The 20,650-nt window shown below is 42.8% G+C and overlaps 1 protein-coding gene across 6 annotated transcripts in view; it reads left to right on the forward strand.

Moving 5' to 3' along the window:
* The window catches only part of CALCR (calcitonin receptor), a 277,001-nt gene that overhangs the window by 210,073 nt on the left and 46,278 nt on the right, over positions 1–20,650 (forward strand). For all 6 annotated transcript variants that reach the window (XM_073333939.1, XM_073333935.1, XM_073333934.1 and 3 more), the window contains 3 exons: positions 11,568–11,721; positions 19,284–19,344; positions 19,441–19,507. In XM_073333939.1, coding sequence (XP_073190040.1) covers positions 11,568–11,721; positions 19,284–19,344; positions 19,441–19,507 — 282 coding nt within the window. The remainder of the gene's footprint in view (positions 1–11,567; positions 11,722–19,283; positions 19,345–19,440; positions 19,508–20,650) is intronic.

A 20,650-nucleotide genomic window follows, 5' to 3' on the forward strand; every position in this document is an offset into this window, starting at 1 on the left:
GGAAAGGTTTGTCAAAGTCTGGGGCCCTTAGTACAGGGTCAGACATGAGTGTCGCTTTAAGCTTGTTAAAGGCCTTCTGACACTTTTCGGTCCACTGAACAGCATTTGGCTGTTTCTTTTTGGTTAGGTCTGTCAGTGGGGCAGCGATTTGGCTGTAGTGTGGTACAAATCGTCTGTAATAACCGGCCAAGCCTAAGAAGGATTGAACCTGTTTCTTTGACTTTGGGACAGGCCACTTTTGGATAGCATCCACTTTGGCCTGTAGGGGGCTGATAGTTCCTTGACCCACCTGGTGTCCAAGGTAAGTCACTCTGTTTAGGCCTATTTGACACTTCTTAGCCTTAACAGTTCAGTCCTGCCTCCCTTATGCGCTCAAGGACTTTTTGTAGATGTTCCAGGTGGTCTGCCCAGGAATCCGAAAATATGGCCACATCGTCAAGGTAGGCGACTGCATATTCTCCTAATCCCGCTAGGAGACCATCTACAAATCTTTGGAAAGTGGCGGGTGCATTTCGCAGCCCGAAAGGGAGTACATTAAATTCATACAGCCCGAGATGCATGAAGAAGGCTGACCTTTCCTTGGCAGATTCATCTAGCGGTACCTGCCAGTACCCCTTGGTTAAGTCCAAGGTAGAGATGAACTGGGCCCGTCCCAGCTTCTCTAATAGTTCATCTGTGCGTGGCATTGGATAGTTGTCTGGGCGAGTTACAGCATTTAGCTTATGGTAGTCCACGCAAAAACGTATTTCCCCATCTGGTTTGGGAACTAGAACCACTGGAGATGCCCATGCACTTTCAGAGGGGCGGATTACACCCATCTGTAACATATCCTGGATCTCCCGTTCTATAGCAGTTTTAGCTTGAGGAGACACCCGGTAAGGTTGAACCCTAATTGGGTGAGCATTACCTGTGTCAATGGAGTGGTATGCCCGTTCAGTCAGTCCTGGGGTGGCTGAGAACGTTGGCGCATAGCTAGTGCACAGCTCCTGGATCTGCTGTCGCTGCATACGCCCAAGGGTCATGGAGAGGTTCACCTCTTCCACACCACCACCACATTTCCCTTCGTAGTAGACACCTTTGGGCCACTCAGCGTCGTCTCCTCCCTGGGCTGTAAACTGACAAACCTTTAATTCTCTGGAATAAAAGGGATTTAGAGAATTAATATGGTACACCTTAGGCTTCCGGTTGGAGGTGGGGAATGCTATGAGATAATTAACAGCTCCCAGGCGCTCCTGGACCGTGAATGGCCCTTCCCACGATGCTTCCATTTTATGGGCCTGGAGCGCCCTTAAGACCATGACCTGGTCTCCTACTTTGAAGGAACGCTCTCTGGCATGTTTATCATACCAGGCTTTTTGCTCTTTTTGAGCATCCTGTAAGTTTTCTCTAGCAAGGGCTAAAGAGGTTCGGAGGGTGTTTTGTAGGTTGGTTACAAAGTCCAGAATGTTAGTTCCTGGAGAAGGTGTAAATCCCTCCCATTGCTGCTTCACCAACTGCAATGGCCCCTTAACCTCACGGCCATATACAAGTTCAAATGGGGAAAACCCTAAACTGGGATGTGGTACAGCTGTGTAGGCAAAGAGCAACTGCTGCAACACTAGGTCCCAAACACTAGGAGTGCTCATTTACGAATTTACGTATCATGGCCCCCAAAGTTCCATTAAACTTCTCCACCATGCCATTTGTTTGATGGTGGTAAGGAGTGGCAACCAAGTGATTTACCCCATGAGCTTCCCAAAGGTTTTTCATAGTTCCTGCCAGGAAATTAGTCCCTGCATCTGTGAGGATGTCGGAGGGCCAACCTACCCTGGCAAAAATGTCTGCTAGTGCCTGGCACACACTTTTAGCCCTGGTGTTGCTTAGAGCTACTGCTTCCGGCCATCGGGTGGCAAAATCCATGAAAGTCAGTATGTACTGCTTTCCTCTGGGTGTCTTTTTCGGAAAAGGACCCAGAATATCCACAGCTACTCGCTGAAATGGAACTTCAATGATGGGGAGTGGCTGGAGAGGAGCTTTGACCTGGTCTTGGGGTTTTCCCACTCTTTGGCACACCTCACAAGACTGGACATAGGTAGAAACATCCTTGCCCATTCCCTCCCAGTGGAATGACCCCCCCAAACGGTCTTTGGTCCTGTTCACCCCAGCATGGCCACTAGGATGATCATGGGCTAAGCTCAAGAGCTTGGCCCGGTATTTAGTTGGAACTACCAACTGTCTCCGAGGATGCCAGTCTTCCTGGTGTCCCCCAGAAAGAGTTTCCTTGTATAAAAGTCCTCTTTCTACAACAAACCTGGATCGATTAGAAGAGCTGAGAGGCGGTGGGTTGCTCCGTGCCGCCGTCCAAACTCTCTGGAGGCTTTCATCTGCTTCCTGTTCGGTCTGGAACTGTTCCCTTGATGCTGGAGACATCAGTTCCTCATTGGATTGTGGACCTAGGCTTGGTCCCTCTGGAAGCGATATAGGGGATGGAGCTGTTTCTGTTGACTGTGAACTGCTCTCCGCTGGTGCACTATGTTGGGATTCAGGCTCCGGCTGAGCCTCTTGGGTCGGGTTATTGGCTGCTGCCAGTTCAGGGTCGGTGGGGCCCTCTGGTGTTGAGGTTGCAAGTATTGGATTCAGTGCTGACACTGGGTCTGGTGTTGGTTGTTCGGCTGGTTCCGGTTCTGGGACTGGTTCCATCTGGGTCTCTGGAACTGGATCCACTACTGCTGTTGCAGACATTGGCCTGGGGTCTGGGTCCATCACCTCTGACCGGGTCCTGATAGAAGTTTCCGGAACAGAGCTAGGCCTCACGGCTTGTTTAGCCTGGCTGCGGGTGACCGTTCCCACGCTCTTGGCCTGCTTCACATGATTGGCCAAGTCTTCCCCCAACAGCATGGGGATGGGATAATCATCATAGACTGCAAAAGTCCACATTCCTGACCAGCCCTTGTACTGGACAGGCAACTTGGCTGAAGGCAAATTGAAAGAGTTGGACTTGAAGGGTTGAATCGTCACTTGGATCTCTGGGTTGATTAAATTGGGGTCCACTAAGGAAGCATGGATAGCTGACACTTGTGCTCCGGTGTCCCTCCACGCGGTGACCTTCTTCCCGCCCACACTCACAGTTTCCCTCCGCTCCAAGGGTATCTGGGAGGTATCTGGGCCTGCAGACCTCTGGGGTGATTCCGGTGCAATGAACTGTAATCTGTTGGGGTTCTTGGGGCAGTTGGCCTTTACATGCCCCAGCTCGTTACATTTAAAACATCGTCCAGCTGACGGGTCACTGGGGCGAGGTGGGTTGCTGGAGAATGGGGTGGTGGGACGATAAGGGGTCTGGAGGGTTCTTTGGGAGGTAGGTGGGGCCTTGGGCAGCCCCCGGTAATAGGGTGTGGTCTGGGGTGGTCCCTTCTGGTCTCCGCTCCAACTGCGACCAGTTTTCTTCTTCTCTGCCACCTCCACCCATCTGGCTCCAATCTCTCCTGCCTCGATTACAGTTTTGGGTTTCCCACCTAGGATGTATCTATTTCCTCAGGAACACCCTCTAAGAATTGATCCATCTGAATTAGGAAGGGCAAATTTACTGGAGATTCAACACTTGCTCCTGATATCCAGGCATCCCAATGTTTCACAATGTGGTAGGCATGTCGGGTAAATGACATGTCTGGTTTCCACCTTAGGGCTCGGAACCTCTGACAAGACTGCTCAGGTGTTATCCCCATTCTGACTCTCGCCTTGGATTTAAACAGTTCATACTTGTTCATGTGTTCTTTAGGCATTTCAGCTGCCACCTCAGCTAAGGGTCCACTGAGCTGCGGCCTCAGCTCTACCATGTATTGGTCAGTAGAGATGTTGTACCCAAGGCAGGCCCTTTCGAAGTTTTCTAAGAAGGCCTCAGTATCATCACCTGCCTTGTAGGTGGGGAACTTTCTGGGATGGGAAGTGGTACCTGGAGAAGGATTGTTAGGGTTTGTTGGTATATTCTGCCGGGCCTTTATCCTCTCCACCTCCTCCACATGCTTCCTCTCTTTTTCCTTCTCCTCCTCCACATGCTTCCTCTCTTTTTCCTTCTCCTCCTCCACATGCTTCCTCTCTTTTTCCTTCTCCTCCTCCACATGCTTCCTTGCCTCCATTTCCCTCTTGTGGGCAGCCTCCTGTACCTCCTTCTCCAGCCGCAGGAGTTCTATCTGTCTTTCATGTTCCCTTTGTTTTTCCTCAGCCTGAAATTTGGCTAATTCCAGCTGTAGTCGAGCTGCAGATTTGGTCATTCTAACCTCTCTGTTTTTAACTAACTTTACACCCGAGGTTTAGAAATAAACAAACAAAACTTGGCTGTAAAATTTTGCTGTGCTGGAATAGAATACCTATTCTCTGATAGTGACTGTCAGCCTACAGAAAAAGACAATTCCCTTGTCTCTTCTCTGGACCCAAATTAAAGCAAAAAACCTCCAACTACTTGGAAACCTGCTTACCCAGCCCAAAGAAAAAGCAAATGGGTAGAACACACACCCCCTATTTACTTTTAGGAAGAAAAGAAAAAAAAAAAACTCTGGGTTGGAAGACTGTGAAGTTCCCTGCAGGAGTTAAGTACCCTGCCTCCAGGCAAAGAAAACCTGCAATTCACAAAGATAATCCCCTTTTGTCTCTGCTTGGCCACAAAGCAGAGAAAAAACAAGCTGCTTTCAGTTTCAGCTGCTTTCTGGACTTCCTTTCCTTCCGTTGTCCTTGGACTGGCCGCTACCACCACCAAACTAATACTGGTTACTGGGGAAGAGCTGTTTGGACGCGTCCTTCCCCCCAAAATACTTCCCAAAACCTTGCACCCCACTTCCTGGACAAGGTTTGGTAAAATGCCTCACCAATTTGCCTAGGTGACTACAGACCCAGACCCTTGGATCTTAAGAACAATGAACAATCCTCCCAACACTTGCACCCCCCTTTCCTGGGAAATGTTGGAATAAAAGCCTCACCAATTTGCATAGGTGACCACAGACCCAAACCCTTGGATCTGAGAACAATGAAAAAGCATTCAGTTTTCTTACAAGACGACTTTTAATAAAAATAGAAGTAAATAGAAATAAAGAAATCCCCCCTGTAAAATCAGGATGGTAGATATCTTACAGGGTAATTAGATTCAAAAACATAGAGAACCCCTCTAGGCAAAACCTTAAGTTACAAAAAAGATACACAGACAGAAATAGTTATTCTATTCAGCACAATTCTTTTCTCAGCCATTTAAAGAAATCATAATCTAACACATACCTAGCTAGATTACTTACTAAAAGTTCTAAGACTCCATTCCTGGTCTATCCCCGGTAAAGACCAGCATATAGACAGACACAGACCCTTTGTTTCTCTCCCTCCTCCCAGCTTTTGAAAGTATCTTGTCTCCTCATTGGTCATTTTGGCCAGCGAGGTTACCTTTAGCTTCTTAACCCTTTACAGGTGAGAGGAGCTTTCCCCTGGCCAGGAGGGATTTCAAAGGGGTTTACCCTTCCCTTTATATTTATGACAGATGCCTACATGGAACTAGCACCTAGTGGGATGTTCAAAAGTGTTTAGACACCTATGGGAGTTAGGCACCTAGGTGCCTTTTGAAATCCTGCACCTGTAGGAACCTAAATACCTTTACACATATGTCCCTTAGAAACTTAATTCCTATTCTACTTTCAGTGAGACTTTGGGTAAGTTCCTAAGTCATTTTTGGAAATGAGACTTAGGATTCTACATCATGTAGGTACTTTTGAAAATTGTACCCTTTTAAAACGTTACATACTATGTCCCTGAACTACACAGAATGCAGTGTACCTCTAAGCTGTGTCCATTTTATTTTTTAAATTTAAATTTTAAAAAAGTATATTAAAACTTCCATCTTAGTCTGAGAGCCTGTGTGCCATATTTCTGACTGGAACATGTTTTAATGGGTGAGTCATAAACTTCTGAAAATAGGCACTGACATATGAGCAGGTATGATGTGTTCTGATAGCCAGTTTTTTAGAGTCACAATGCTTAGCATAACATTACTTTGGAAAAGTCCTTTACTGCTTATTTGTCCAAAATATGGATACTTGGAATTTAAGGATACTTTCCTAGAATAATAACCTAATAACCAGAAAAAACTATGAAGCAGCTCAGTAGTTGAAACCCAACACACTCCCTTTTAATGCTAAATAAGAATGTCTGAGAAAATATTTTATTGCCTTCAAACTGAATGCCGATAATAAATCACATACAGCTACTGCAGCAGTCAGTACAACTATGCAATGGAGCAGATCGTCAGCTAATATATATCAGGAGAGCTCTACTGAAGTCAATGGAACTGTACTGACTGACCCCCAAGTGAGGATCTAATATGTTTATTTCTCTTTAAAACTGAGGCAAATTTGGCACCTTTTGACTTAATCTGGCCCACATAGATGGCTTAATATAAAAATAATAACCTTGTCTGGCTCATTGTCACAGAGCGGTTTCTCTGAAATTGTTTGAACATAAATTGTATGCACACCCAGACTGATCACAAATAAACAGAGGTAATTAGAATGAGAGGTTTTATTCTGTGTAGTCAGCACTTGCTCTAATACTCTTAGAACTAGATTATTCAAAGCTGGCCCAGGGAGGTAGAAACACCAGATCGCCAGGTCAGCCTGATACCCTGAATACTGTAGGGAACAGCTCTGAGGGAGGGAAGGCAGGAAATCAATGAGACTTTCTTCAGCTGTGTCCAAAGCTGTGACCGAAATTTGCCCCATTCATCCAAACTAATGAGAAGGTATGAAAAATCTGTCTAGTTTCAAACAGTGATTCATGGTATATGATATTTTACGGTGTTATGCTATTTGTATATAATCCTCATGGATTTTGATAATAATATAGTAATAATAATTGATGCTTTGTTCTTGAATAGTGGTTTTTATTCAGAGGTGATCAAGTGGTATGGAAAGTCTTATCTGAGAAGTGTCAAGTATATATGAGCAAGTGCCCTTGTGTTAACAGAGGAACAGATAAAATGTAACTTGCAGTATAATGCATATCTTATGTCTTTGAGCGTAAGCTTTCGTGAGCTACAGCTCACTTCACGAAAGCTTATGCTCAAATAAATTGGTTAGTCTCTAAGGTGCCACAAGTACTCCTTTTCTTTTTGCAAATACAGACTAACACGGCTGTTACTCTGAAATCTATCTTATGTCTGAGTCTTGCAAGACGATCCACATGAGCGGACCCCCATGAAATCTCTGAATGGAGCTCGGCTGTGGATCTTCTGGCAGGATCAGGGCTGTAGACCTCGAAAGCATCACAAAATCCAGCCTCTGGCTTGTCTTGCTAAAATTTAATTGGACAGATTACGTGTAAGAGAAAATATGACTTTCCCATGTAGGGATGTTCCGATCAGTTTCTGTATCCCCTGCATTATTTCTGTTATGTATTGTAGCTGGAAATGTCTCCAAGAAATGTGTGGGTTGTAGATAGCAGAATATTTTTTATTATTTTTATTAATAATAATGATAAAAATAATATTGCTGTATTTATTTTTAATGTGGTTTCACCTAGAAGCCAGGGCCCAATTGTGCTAGGCTCTTTACAGACTCATAACAAGGAGACAGTCTCTTCCCCCAAAAGCTTATACTCTAAGGGCAAGTCTACGCTTAAAATGCTGCAGCAGCACAGCTGCACCAGTGAAGTTGTGCCACTGTAGTGTTTCAGTGAAGATGCTACTATGCAAAGGGTAGAGCTCCTCCCATCAGTGTAATGAATTCACCTCCACAAGAGGCGGTAGCTGTGTTGACGGGAGAAGATCTCCTATCGGCACAGCGCTGTGTACACCAGGAGTTAGGTTGGTATAACTGTGTTGTTCAGGGGTGTGGATTTTTCACACCCCTGAGCGGCATAGTGATACCGATGTCACTTGAGCGTAACATATGACGGAGCCACATTAAATTACTTTTTTAAATTAATTATGCAAGTCAAAGTTATCAGGCATGTAAATGGTGGAAGAGTTGTTCCTTTAACTTTTTGCAGTTTCAGTATAATTGTTACAGTAACATAAGCACTTTACAGAGACCTAGTTTAGAGCAGGCGTGGTTTTTCATAGCTCAGACAAATCTGTGCTGATACAGTGCTTCTATATTTGTCAGCATTTTTTAATAACCTGCCAAATGACTTGGTAACTGTGCCTGCCGATTATAATGTAAATTCTTCTTCAGCATTCGTTCTTTTTCTTTCACGTTAATAGAACTGACAAGGACTAAGAAAAATGCTGCTTGTGACTGTAGCTGTTCCACACAAATTCCATGACACCACTTGTACACAAATGAAAGATGCTGTACTGTTTTGTTCATCGTAAGCAAAAACTGATTTGCTCCATGTTTTGAATAATGTTCATTAAACATGATCCATCTTGATGGATTGCCATGTTTAAACCATTCAAGCCAACATTTTTGAATTTATTCTCAAATTAATGAGATGTGATCCAAGCGTAATCAAATTCATCCCTCATGCCTAGCCTGATAGTTTCCTTAAACCTATTGCATATCTAGTGACTAAGTGCCTCAAAGAAGCCGTAAATTGAAATGGGTGTGTGGGGATTAGCTTGTCAGGTAGGTACAGAATTGAATTTAGAAAGCTACAAACTTTAATTGTTTGGGAAGGGGAAATAAATATAAAGAAAATGAAGCTTGGGAAGTGTTGCATCATGGGAAATAAATACAGTTAGTATCCATGAAACTTGCACTGTGCTTATGTGTGCGTTAGATCTTACATGTGAAGAGAAAATTATGACAATAACTGGTTTTGGTCAAATTACCCTACAAGTGTGCATATATACCTGGTGGAAAAATGCAACTGCAGCTGCCATTCACAGTGCAATGAACTCCAGATTCATTACCATTTCAGATGGGAAATACAAAATTGTTGATTTGGCAGTGGCTGGCCAGAAAGCATCAGGCAGCATCTGCCAATCATTTCTTCCTCTCCCTAACCCCAGCCATTGCCAATCGACTCTACAGCACCATTACCAGAGTCAGCACTACCAAGTGGAGTGGTCTTACGCAGTCTGGTGTTTAACGTGGGACAGGGGCACCCAGCACATGACCATTCAGTACTCACACAGAAGACACTGTGGCCGTAGGCGGCACTCTCAGACAATTACCATGATTCGTAATAGCTGCTAGATGCAACGTGTGTCTGAAGGTGCCAAGCTGGTGCCCTCCAACACTTGAGGGAGTGCTGGCCAGATGTAAGATATGCTCATCTTGATCCACTCTGTCTACAAGATAGTGATGAGTTCACCACGGAAGTCCACAGACATTTTAGACCTTGGCATAGTTACTTTATGTCAGGTAAAAAGCCAGTAAGATTCAACAGCAATCTTTATAGATCTCTGTGTGCCTGTCAGCCAAGGCAATGCTTAAGAGGATGAGCGATCAATAAAAAGTGAATGGAGAAAGGTTGGCCCCCAGCTGACAGGCTATATTCAGCACATGCCAAGGGCTGAGGCATGGCACATATTGACCCAGACTTGTGAAAAACAATATGAGACACAATTAAGCAGCATAATGAGCACATTTGCCAATATAAAAAACAGGATTTTATTTTTTTCCTACAAGACATCTGTATTACATCCTACTCCTCTGTCTGTATGCTTTGTCAAAGCTACTCAGCCGCACCGTGGAAAATGATGAACTGCCTAGTCTGCCTGTGTATAGAGTGGAAAAAGAAATGATAAAAAATAAAGTCAGCCCTGCAAGTTAATTCTGTCAGCTCTGCATTTTCCTGAGCCTTGAAATTCACACCCAGATATTGAAACACAAGTAAATGTGTGTGCTTTATAGCTAGAAAAGACAGTTTTAAGGAGTGATAAAACAAGCCTTTTTAGCCAGGAGGAGCAGGCTGAGCCCTCCAGAAAGAGATAATATGTACAGTACTCTGCTTGTGTGACAGAAAATAATGTCTTCTTTGTCACTAAAGAGGCAAATAAAGCCTAAACCCACCTCACAGCCCAAGTAATCAGGCTGTGCCCTGGGGAGCTCGACAGAAGCAATGGGAAGGAATCTGCTGCTTCAGCCACAGAATGGCAGCTGTCACTCAACAGTCACCATTGCAGCCTTGGTGTTCTGAGGCTCCTGTGCTTCCTTGCCACAAGCCAGTGGATTCACGCAGACACTGCAGCAACAGCCTAGCTCATCGCATCCTCAAAACCTCCTTGCATGTTGGGATGCAAGGAGCCCCTCTGTATACAAACAGAATTCTCCTCATACCCTGTGGCAATAAGGTTTGGTTTATAGAGAACTGGAAACCTTGAACTGTAAAGGCAACTGGCCTTGTCCTGCTCAATCCTCTCAGCTTGACTGTGCTTCACTGACACTAACCCATTTAGGGGGAGATACAGAGTTGCTCCGCACCATTGGAGCTTTGGCAGGTAGGCAGAAAATGGTAGACAACTGGACTTCCCTTCACAACCTGTGAGCCAATGGCCATGGCCCCATTTCAGGTTTCTAGTAGCAATGGCTTCATGCAGGGCTTGTGCTCAAGCGAGTGCAAGGATTGCAGTTACATTTAACCTCTCCTAGAGGTCACCAAGGTGAGAGAATCCTCACACCTTCTTCCTTTTTGGAAAAATGTCACAGGAGCTGGGCACAGTCTGGCCTTTTGTAACACCTCTCCTCCTTTTTCCCCCTTGTTTTTTGCTTCCGTAAGAGCAGTGGAAAGTACTGTAACACTGTATATACCTTTAGAGGCCCTCCTCAGCATTCATGGCACATTAACCAGGAGAAACTCCCACTGAGTCCAATAGCAGTTCGTCCTCAGTAGGCAGTGAATAAGAGCTCTAGGTGTGGTCTACACTAGAAAATTAGGTCAGTTTAACTACATCAGCAAGGGGTGTGAAAAATCCACACCTCTCAATGGCATTGTTAAGCCAACCTACGTCCCCATTTAGATCGCACTAGGTTGATGGAAGAATTATTCTGTCAACCTAGTTATTGCCTCTTGGGGAGGTGGAAGATCTCTGCTGACAGGAAAACGCTTCCTCTCGGAGTAGGTAGTGTCTACACTGAAGCACTACAGCTGGGCTGCTCTAGCATTCTAAGTGTAGACACACCTGTAAATATGGTGCATCCCTTGTATATATCTTTGTGGATCATTAGTATAAAATCAAACAGGAGAGCTGTTTATAGCTAGTAATTATTTGAATAAATGCAAAATAAAACAGCTGAATTAGACATTTGGACAGATTCAGTTGTTTAACTCTTCTGCACAGAACTTGTCTGGGCTTTTTAGAAAAAGTTGTTTACTTCAGTTCTAAAACTTATCAGACTGAAAGTGTTTTGAAGTGTGGTTTTACCAGATCATGCTTGTTTTAATTTTGCTGTTGGCACCTGATTTTTATCAATTATGAGATACATTGACTCCATTTTTCTGATGTATGAATATGTTATAGCTCTGTCATGACATTTGCTGAAGAAATCTAGCAAATGCTAGGAAATGTTGTCTTTGAAGCTTGGCACTGATCTTTTGTTTGTCTGCTTGGATACAGTTTGTAAACCATTGTCTGTCCAGATCTACAGTTTACTACTCTCCAATTTGTCTGACAGGTAAGCTGCAAGGTGCTGCAGTTTTTTCACCAGTACATGCTGGGTTGTAACTACTTCTGGATGCTCTGCGAGGGCATATATCTTCACACTCTAATTGTGGTGGCAGTATTTGCTGAAGAGCAGCGTTTGCACTGGTATTACCTCTTGGGCTGGGGTATGTATTTTACAATTCATATCTTCTCGGTCGCTTCTTTCCGATGTTTATGGCACTTTTATACGCTAGGGACCCGATCCTGCCACCACTTGCACACATGAACTAGCTTTATTCAAGGGTGTGTATTAGAACCTAAGTTTGATCTCTTGGGAGCCTAAATTTGAACTGGATTTCATTTATTTGCACAGGACAGTGTGTGCACTCGTAATTAATACACACATGTCTGTGATAGTAGTAGTTGGTATCCTTGATGATGGTAGTCTTGGAAGAAATGGCTAAGTGTTGAACATGTAAATTTCTAACCCCCAAAATATAAGGTAATATGTCTAAGTATCTCAGAGCGATATACAGATAAGTAAGTAAACATCCTCAATGCCCTGTAACTGATGTTACAAATCCATGTGCTGCAGAGAACAGATCCAATGACAATGTAAATCACATGCACACAACCTAGGGAGCTGTGTCTAGAGTTATGCTCCTTCAGCTCCAAATATGCAGGCCTCTTCTGAGTCTGTAAAACATGTCTCTTGCCTAGGAGTAATAATAGTGGTAGCCCTCATCCTCCTCAGTTGTTTGGCCACTAACAGGCAACACATGCACATACACACAGCCAGTCCCTTACAGTGGGATGCAGACTCTTTCATTTTAAAAGTATTTGCTGTAAATTCAGCCCAGGTAAGTGGTGACAGAAAGCCCTTACCATCAATACTTTCTTTAGCTGGCTACAGATAACGAATTTCTGGTCTCATTCCAATTCTCGGTGAACGAGTGCCCAGCCCATATCACAGAACTCACTAACACATCTGGGAAGCAGCTCAGAGGTCTTTCTCATGCTTCTCATTTCAGGATTCTTTGCCCATGTCTATCTATTTCAAACCCAAGAGGCAGCCGACAGAATTTACCCTGTGCTGTCCAGCACCCCCTCTGCAAGATTCATGTCTGCTGAGCTTCTTTTCATTTATGGTAGGAAGAAACCAAACCTCACCAGGAAAAAAAATTGTGGGCTTAGGTATAAACTAGATGGGACAAAAATGAGAACTGACTTGAACCTGCATCTGTTGCTCAATTCCTCCCTGACCACTTCTCAGGCCTCCCATGACAGGTTAATTTAGTTGGGGTTGGTCCTGCTTTGAGCAGGGGGTTGGACTAGATGACCTCCTGAGGTCTCTTCCAACCCTAATCTTCTATGATTCTATGATTCCTTTATAGACAGAGACAGCAAAATGCAATGCTTCGCTCCTTTCCCTGGGAGGGATCACTTAAGAGTGTGGCAGTCTCCTCAGTTCCTGAGCTATATGGGACTCAGTACTCCATGGCACACCACCACTGATCAGAAACCTTAAGAATTAAACAGAACTTAAAAGCTTCTCCCAGTTTAAGCCCCGGAGAACATCTCCATCCTGTAAATTCCAGAGTAGATAGAAATTGTCTCTCCCTTTCTTGTGAGATTAGCAACGTTCATGGGAAGGGAGGGATTTTGCATACTCTAAGATTTAAAAATGCATGGAACATTATGAGCCCTAAACAGGGGGAAGTCTTTTTATCCTTGGACAACTTCATAATTGGGGAAAGGTATGTGCAGCGTGTCTGTCAGTTGAATAGCTGACCTGTGCTAGAGCAAGAACATCGGCCTTATGAAGGCTCCACAGTTCAGAAGGTTCAGATTTATTGTGGTGGATCAGGCCCAAATAGGAGAACAGTGAAACAAACACCTTTCTTTTTGTGTCACGTTTAAATGTTTCCTTTCTACACATTAAAACAGAGTAGCCACTTAGAAAGTTCAAAAGTTGGCTGGAAGTTCTAGGTCATGGCTGCCACTATAAGACATGTCATCATGTCATTGGCCCTTAGTTTACACAGTAAATTGTTGTGTAAATTCTCATTTCATGGCTAGTGAATGTGACTCAACTGTGTTTGAAAACACTGTATATGTATACTATATAACTATAACAATAATCTGATTTCAGCGCTGTCAATTTCAGCACTAGGCGAGCTCGCTTTATTTACCAGACCCACTAAAGCAATAGTAAAACATAGCTTTTAAAGAAAAGAAAATATCTGAGAAAGTTCCCCATGCTTCCCCGTGCGGAGGTAATTAAAATAATTGAATAGGTTCTGTAATATGTTGACCCTTGAGGCAACTGTGTATTTCAAGCATGATTTGTTCGAGCAACATTCCCTTCTGAGATCCCTTTCTTTATCTGTTATTATTTCAGTGTTTTAGTAAATTACCCCTAAATCACTGGTCAGGAGAAATAGTTTCAAATGCACTCAGTTACACTCTGTTTTGCTGTTTCAAACAGCCTGAACTGCATTTAATTCAATGGGGGATCATTGGTTAGGGCCATGCTGAAACAGATTCTTTCACAATGTAACTGAAAGTGCACTCAAGCCTAACTCCATTTTGTGCCATAGCAAGAACAGGGCTCGCTTGTAGGGATTTGTCATATTTATCACTGGCTGGCTACTTTCAGATGCTTCCTAGAGGCTACAATTTGTGATTTTTCACACATCTCAATATAGGGGACAGCACATAGCTGCACCGCTCTGAGGAATGACCAAGAGAGGTTTGCCTGGTGCCTAAGGATGCACCGTCTCCCGCAGCGCTTCTTAGTTAGCCCAAGGGGTGTATGCTCTGTTTCATCTATAAGGATGGTACAGATTGCCCCTTCTCTTTCTGGTGAACCAGCGCAGCGCCATGCCCAGGTCTGGGGAAAGAGAGTTGAATCATGGTCTCATCTTCTTCCATCCCTCTCTGTGTGTTTTGCTTCCTGGAAGAAGTAAAGACCAAGCAGTCTTTATTCACTGTTTCTGTTTCTGGTTCACCCCTCCAAACTTTGTGGAACTGCACAAGGGCAGATCACAATTTGGCCTAAATTTGGAGAGTAACATTGGAAATTAAAGCTAGTTAAATTTGAGCTTGCTGAACTATAATATACTAATGAAAACTTTCAGTTGTACCTAAAGATGTACATTTGAATGTGTAGAGCCAAGTTCTCTGTGCATATGCACCTAACAGAATAATAAAACACCACTCTCACCATGTGTAGCACTGCACCTATACATTTTTCACGTAAATCCCTGGTTTTAAATTTTGGTATTACTAAGTGGCTCCATAAAAATGGGATCTGGAGCTACGTTCTTCCTGCTTCTTCTTCTGCATTATTGTCATTAAAAAGATTCTGCAACAGGAACATCACTAATATTGTGGTTAGTGATGCATGAAACAGAAAAAGATCCAGTTTGATGTTCATTGACTCTGCAGTCCTAACTGTAGTGAAAAATTATTTTGGCAGCTGAGTAAGTGGATATCTCTTGAAGACCCCCAGGGAGCTGATAACAGTGACCAAAATGACATCATATTGACATGGTCACTTTTCTGGCCATGAGCATTCTTTGAAGGTGAACCGAACAAAGCTTTGCTTGCCAAGGCCTGAGTTCAGGTCTCTGTGTTTCTCCTAAAAGCACTGATGAGGTCACTGGCGCTTAAAGCAAGCAATCCAAAGAGCTACATTCCTCCTGACTATAGAAAGGAATAAAACTGTTTTTCAACTAGTTCACTTTGAAATGTATTAATTTTAGGGCTGTCAATTAATTGCAGTTAACTCATGCGATTAACTCAAAAAAATTAATCGCAATTAAAAAAATTAATCCCGATTAATTGCAGTTTTAATTGCACTGTTAAACAATAGAATGCCAATTGACATTTATTAACTATTTTTGGATGTTTTTCCACAATTTCAAATATATTGATTTCAATTATAACACAGAATACAAAGTGTACGGTGCCCACTTTATATTACTTTTGATTACAAATATTTGCACTGTAAAACTGACAAACAAAAGAAATATTGTTTTTCAATTCATCTCATACAAGTACTGTAGTGCAATCTCTTTATCGTGAAAGTGCAATTTACAAATGTAGATTTTTTTTTAGTTGCATAACTGCACTAATTAACCAAACGATGTAAAACTTTAGAACCTACAAGTCCACTCAGTCCTACTTCTTGTTCAGCCAATCACGAAGAGAAAAAAGTTTGTTTACATTTATGGGAGATAATGCTGCCCACTTCTTATTTACAGTGTCACCTGAAAGTGAGAAAAGGCATTCACATGGCACTTTTGTAGCCAGCATTGCAAGGTATTCATGTGCCAGATATGCTAAACATTCATATGTCTCTTCATGCTTCAGCCACCATTCCAGAGGACATGTGTCCATGCTGATGATGCCTGTTTAAAAAACTGCGTTAATTACATTTGTGACTGGACTCCTTGGAGGAGAATTGTATGTCTCCTGCTCCATGGTTTTACCCACATTCTGCCATAAATTCCATGTTATAGCATTCTCGGATGATGACCCAGCACATGTTGGTCATTTTAAGAACACTTTTACTGCAAATTAAACAAAACGCAAAGAAGGTACCAGTGTGAGATTTCTAAAGATAGCTACAGCACTCAACCCAAAGTTTGAGAATCTGAAGTGCCTTCCAAAATCTGAGAGGGACGAAGTGTGGAGCATGCTTTCAGAAGTCTTAAAAGAGCAACACTCCAGTGCGGAAACTACAGAACTACATTCTACCACCAAAAAAGAAAATCAACCTTCTTCTGGTGGCATCTGACTCAGATGATGAAAATGAACATGCATCATCAGCATGGACACATGTCCCTTGGAATGGTGGGTGAAGAATGAAGGGACATATGAGTCTTTAGTGCATCTGGCAAGTAAATATCTTGCGATGCTGGCTACAACAGTGCAATCAGAACATCTGTTCTCACTTTCAGGTGGCATTGTAAGCAAGAAATGGGCAGCATTATCTCCTGAAAATGTAAACAATGTTTGTCTGAGCGATTGGCTAAACAAGAAGTAGGACTGAGTGGACTTGCAGGCTATACAATTTTACATGTTTTATTTTTGAATGCATTTTTGTACGTAATTCTACATTTGTAAGTTCAACTTTCATGATAAAGAGATTGCACTACAGTACTTGCATTAGGTGAATTGAAAAATGCTATTTCTTTTGGGTTTTTTACAGTGCAAATACTTGTAATCAAAAACAATTATAAAGTGAGCACTGTACACTTTGTATTCTGTATTGTAATTAAAATCAATATATTTGAAAATGTAGAAAACAACCAAAAATATATAAATAAATGGTATTCTATTATTGTTAACAGTGTGATTAATCGCAATTAATTTTTTTAATCACGTGATTAATCTCGATTAATTTTTTTAATTTTTTAAATTGCTTGACAGCCCTAATTAATTTATAAATATAAAGTCTACAAACTTAGGATCCTCCACAGTGTGGTAACCTCCACTGTGTGGTGGGCGGCAAACAAATAAATTCACATGAAAATATGGCTTTCGGGTGTGCAGAAAAAGGAATGGTGACTAGAAGGTGCACTAGCTTATCACTACAGAGCTGCTGGCAGCCCCATGGCAGCAATTGGTTACATATCAAAAGGGAGCGGCCAGCTAGAAAGTCAGAGATTTGGCTGGCAGTGCTAAAGCGAGGCATCACTAAGACATGACACCGTAGCAGTGGCCTTTAGTTTGGTAATTAGCACAGCTGCTGGACTGTGGTGCACCAAAGTTGTTGTAAAGAGACCGCTTCATGCAACAAAAATAAGTCTACTCACAGGACTAAGGGTTGCGAAGTTGCTGCTTTATTTAAATACATTGCAACAGAGTGTGTGGAGCAGTGAGGGGAACTCCCACTCAGTAAACAGGAAGTAAGGGAGCGTGACCCCAACCCATAATACTCTGACTGACCTAGTTAAACCCTTGATGACTGGTTCACTACTTCTAAGGTGCTAGTGGTGGGCCAGTGTAACTCAGAGGCAAGCACTGATGGTGATTCAGTCGCTAGGCCCCCTAAGAACTAGCACAGATGGGTTCCAATCACCACTCAGACACTTAGCTAAAGAGAGAGAGTATTTTCCCAGGGATGGCAAGAAAAGCAAAGGTTGCAAATACCCTCGCTATGGAGGCTTAAATACTTACAACTCAAAGGAAACAATAGCAGATCTTATTTGGGCCCCTGGGTTAGTCCAGCAGAGAGTTCGGACTCTTCAGGCTTAGTGCCTGGGGTGCCCTCTTCAGCCCAGTCTTCTATTCAAAGCAAATAGGAACTTGCAGGTTTCCAAGCCAGGATCACTTAATGGTATCTCTTTTATTGGGTCCCCTCTGTACTGGCTTCCTTCCCAGTCTCTGCTGCTTCCTCACAAGTCCCTCACAGACCTGCACCCAGCAGTCACACCTTGAGCTACACAGTTGCTGGTGGTTTCTCCATGAATCCTGCTTCCTTGCTGCTCCTGGCTTGACATGCCATTGCTGTTTTTCCAAGAACCAGGACACATCCTAGGTCAGGGTCTTTCCATGTTTCTGGGCCCCTTCCACACACATGGTCAAGGGAAGGGGTTGTACAGAGTTGTTGGATAAGGTCGTTTCCTGCTTACCAGGTCCATCACAGTTTACAAAGTAAAATGTTGTATAAATTAATGTTATCATTTTAGCAAACCTCCCCTTTTCATGGTTCTTAGCCTGTTGGAATGGGAAGTAACATGCAACCAGAGGGAAAGGCTTGATTACTGAATCACCACGCTGTTAATGGTGGGGGTGGGAAACTAGTGTGGCATGGATTTCCCAAGATTCAAGGGTTTGGAGGCAGGATTCTCAAAAAAAACCCCGGATGACTAGAAAACATCAAGCCTGCTCCTTCGGTCTAGGAAGAGAATACAGCATGGCAGGTTTCCACACCTTCAGCCTCGTACAAGTGGTTCCCTCTGCAGGATTGGCATAAAAAGAAAAATGGGCCCCCTACAGCAGTCTGTAAGTGCAGTATCCTCCCCTTTCACATCAAAAGAGGACTTACGTGAGCTGATATGGGGATAGGAAGAGTCAGGATTTCTACCATATCCTCCTTACTAATGATAGACATGTGGAGTAGGGCCATCTGAATGTACAGTATCTGGGAATCTGCAGGATTAGCAGAGTAAACACTCCAAGATTTCACACGCTTGTAAGACTCCTGGCTCCACTCTATACATTTTCTAGGGCCTGGGCCTCAGCCTCAGTAAAAGCAGCCTGGTTGCTGTATTGTCATTTATTGCTCCATCACCTGGCATGCAGAATAAGTTACTGCTGCCCTATTCAGTGGGGATTTACATATCAAGGAACCCTGCTTTCCAAAGGGAATACTTCACCTAGAATATCATGCTCCCTCTCTCTACTCCCCAGTGTGGCTGGCCATTCCCCCTTTCCCTGCATATATTTCAACATGCCTGGAGTGACTGACAGCAGCTTTGAGCTGAGATGGTAGCAAGACACTTCTCCATGGCTGCTTTTGACAGAAGTATCACAATTACTCTCCTCTACATCTCACAACTGAGAAAGCCATATGACTCAAAGTCAATTATTATATTATTATTATAAGTCTTTTGTCAAAGCTTTGAATTCCCATTTATACGTGATTTTTAAAAAGAAGAAATGTTATTTTAAGTGTCACATGAAATGCATGCCAAAAAATATGAAGGCTGATGTATACCGTTAATCATTGTAGGGTTTCCTTTAGTGCCAGCATCTATTCACGCTGTTGCAAGAGCCAAATACTTCAATGACAAGTGAGTATGAGTATTATATCTATTTTAAAGGTACTTAGCACATTTTATAGCTTTGTATAAAAATGTATTTGAATTAATGATATATTCTTCCTCCAGCTGCTGGATGAGCGTTGACACTCACTTGCTCTATATTGTTCATGGACCCGTAATGGCAGCTTTATTGGTAAGAATATTATTTGTTATCATGTTAATAGTTTAGTTGCTCTTCCCAGAAATGATGCAAAATTGCATTGAATAGAAGATTCTGTATCTTAAATAGGTTGGCCAAGGTTTTCAAAGGTAGCAAGTGATTTTGGATGCCCCACCTGAGACCCCCTTAAGGGGACTTGATTTTCAGAGGGTGGGTGCTCAGCACTTTCTGAAAATCAAGCCCCTTCAAGGTGTCTCAGGTTGGGGCAATCTAAAAACAGAGGCATCCAAAATCATTCATTCCTTTTGAAAATCATGGCCAAGCTATTTAAACTACTGAATCTTCTATTGTATGCAGTTAACCTTACCTGTGCTAAATGTGCTGCATTATATGTGGTATACGTGAAATAACTATGTTTCAGACTAGCCTGAGACCAAGTCAATAATTCAGCATTGGTTTTCATAAATTCAGAGGCAGAAAGGAACATTGTGATCATCTCGTCTAACCTCCTGCATAACACAGGCCACAGAACTTTCCCAAAATAATTCCTGTTTGAACTAGAGCATAGCTTTTAGAAAAATATCCTGTCTTGATTTTAAAATTACTTTTCCCTAGAGACATGATAGATCTTTACCAGATAGAAAAGTACCAGTAATGGAGAATCCACCACTACCCTTGGTAAATTGTTCCAGTGGTGAATTACCCTTTTTTGTTGGATGCTGTAATAAAAGGGAACAGAGGTAGGGAGCTAAACTGGGAAGAGGCTGGGGGGATAAGAACCTGAATAGAATGCTTGAGTAGGAGCAGCACAGAGCACGAGACTGCAAATCAAGGAAGTTGCAGCTAGGATTCCCAAGGTTGGCTTTTTTGTTTTTTCCCCACTCTGTCTTGCCACCCTAGGCACCTACAAGTTCTGCCTATATAGTAAAACCAACCCCGTAACTTCCATTAATGTTCATATGACAGGAGTATATGCATCAGGGAATCCACTAGTTCCACTGTCCTATTAATATAAAATACACAAACTGGTAAACAGACCTGAACACCCTGAAATTTTGGGAAAGTTTTTATTCATACCAAACATTAGTCCTATCTCCATTTGTCACCCAGATGCACTGTGTCAGCATCCCAACAGATTCAACTTTCATTGGCTTGGGATCTGACATCTACTTGCAA

This window comes from Lepidochelys kempii, chromosome 2 (assembly GCF_965140265.1).
Source record: "Lepidochelys kempii isolate rLepKem1 chromosome 2, rLepKem1.hap2, whole genome shotgun sequence".
NCBI classification, from domain to species: Eukaryota; Metazoa; Chordata; order Testudines; family Cheloniidae; genus Lepidochelys; species Lepidochelys kempii.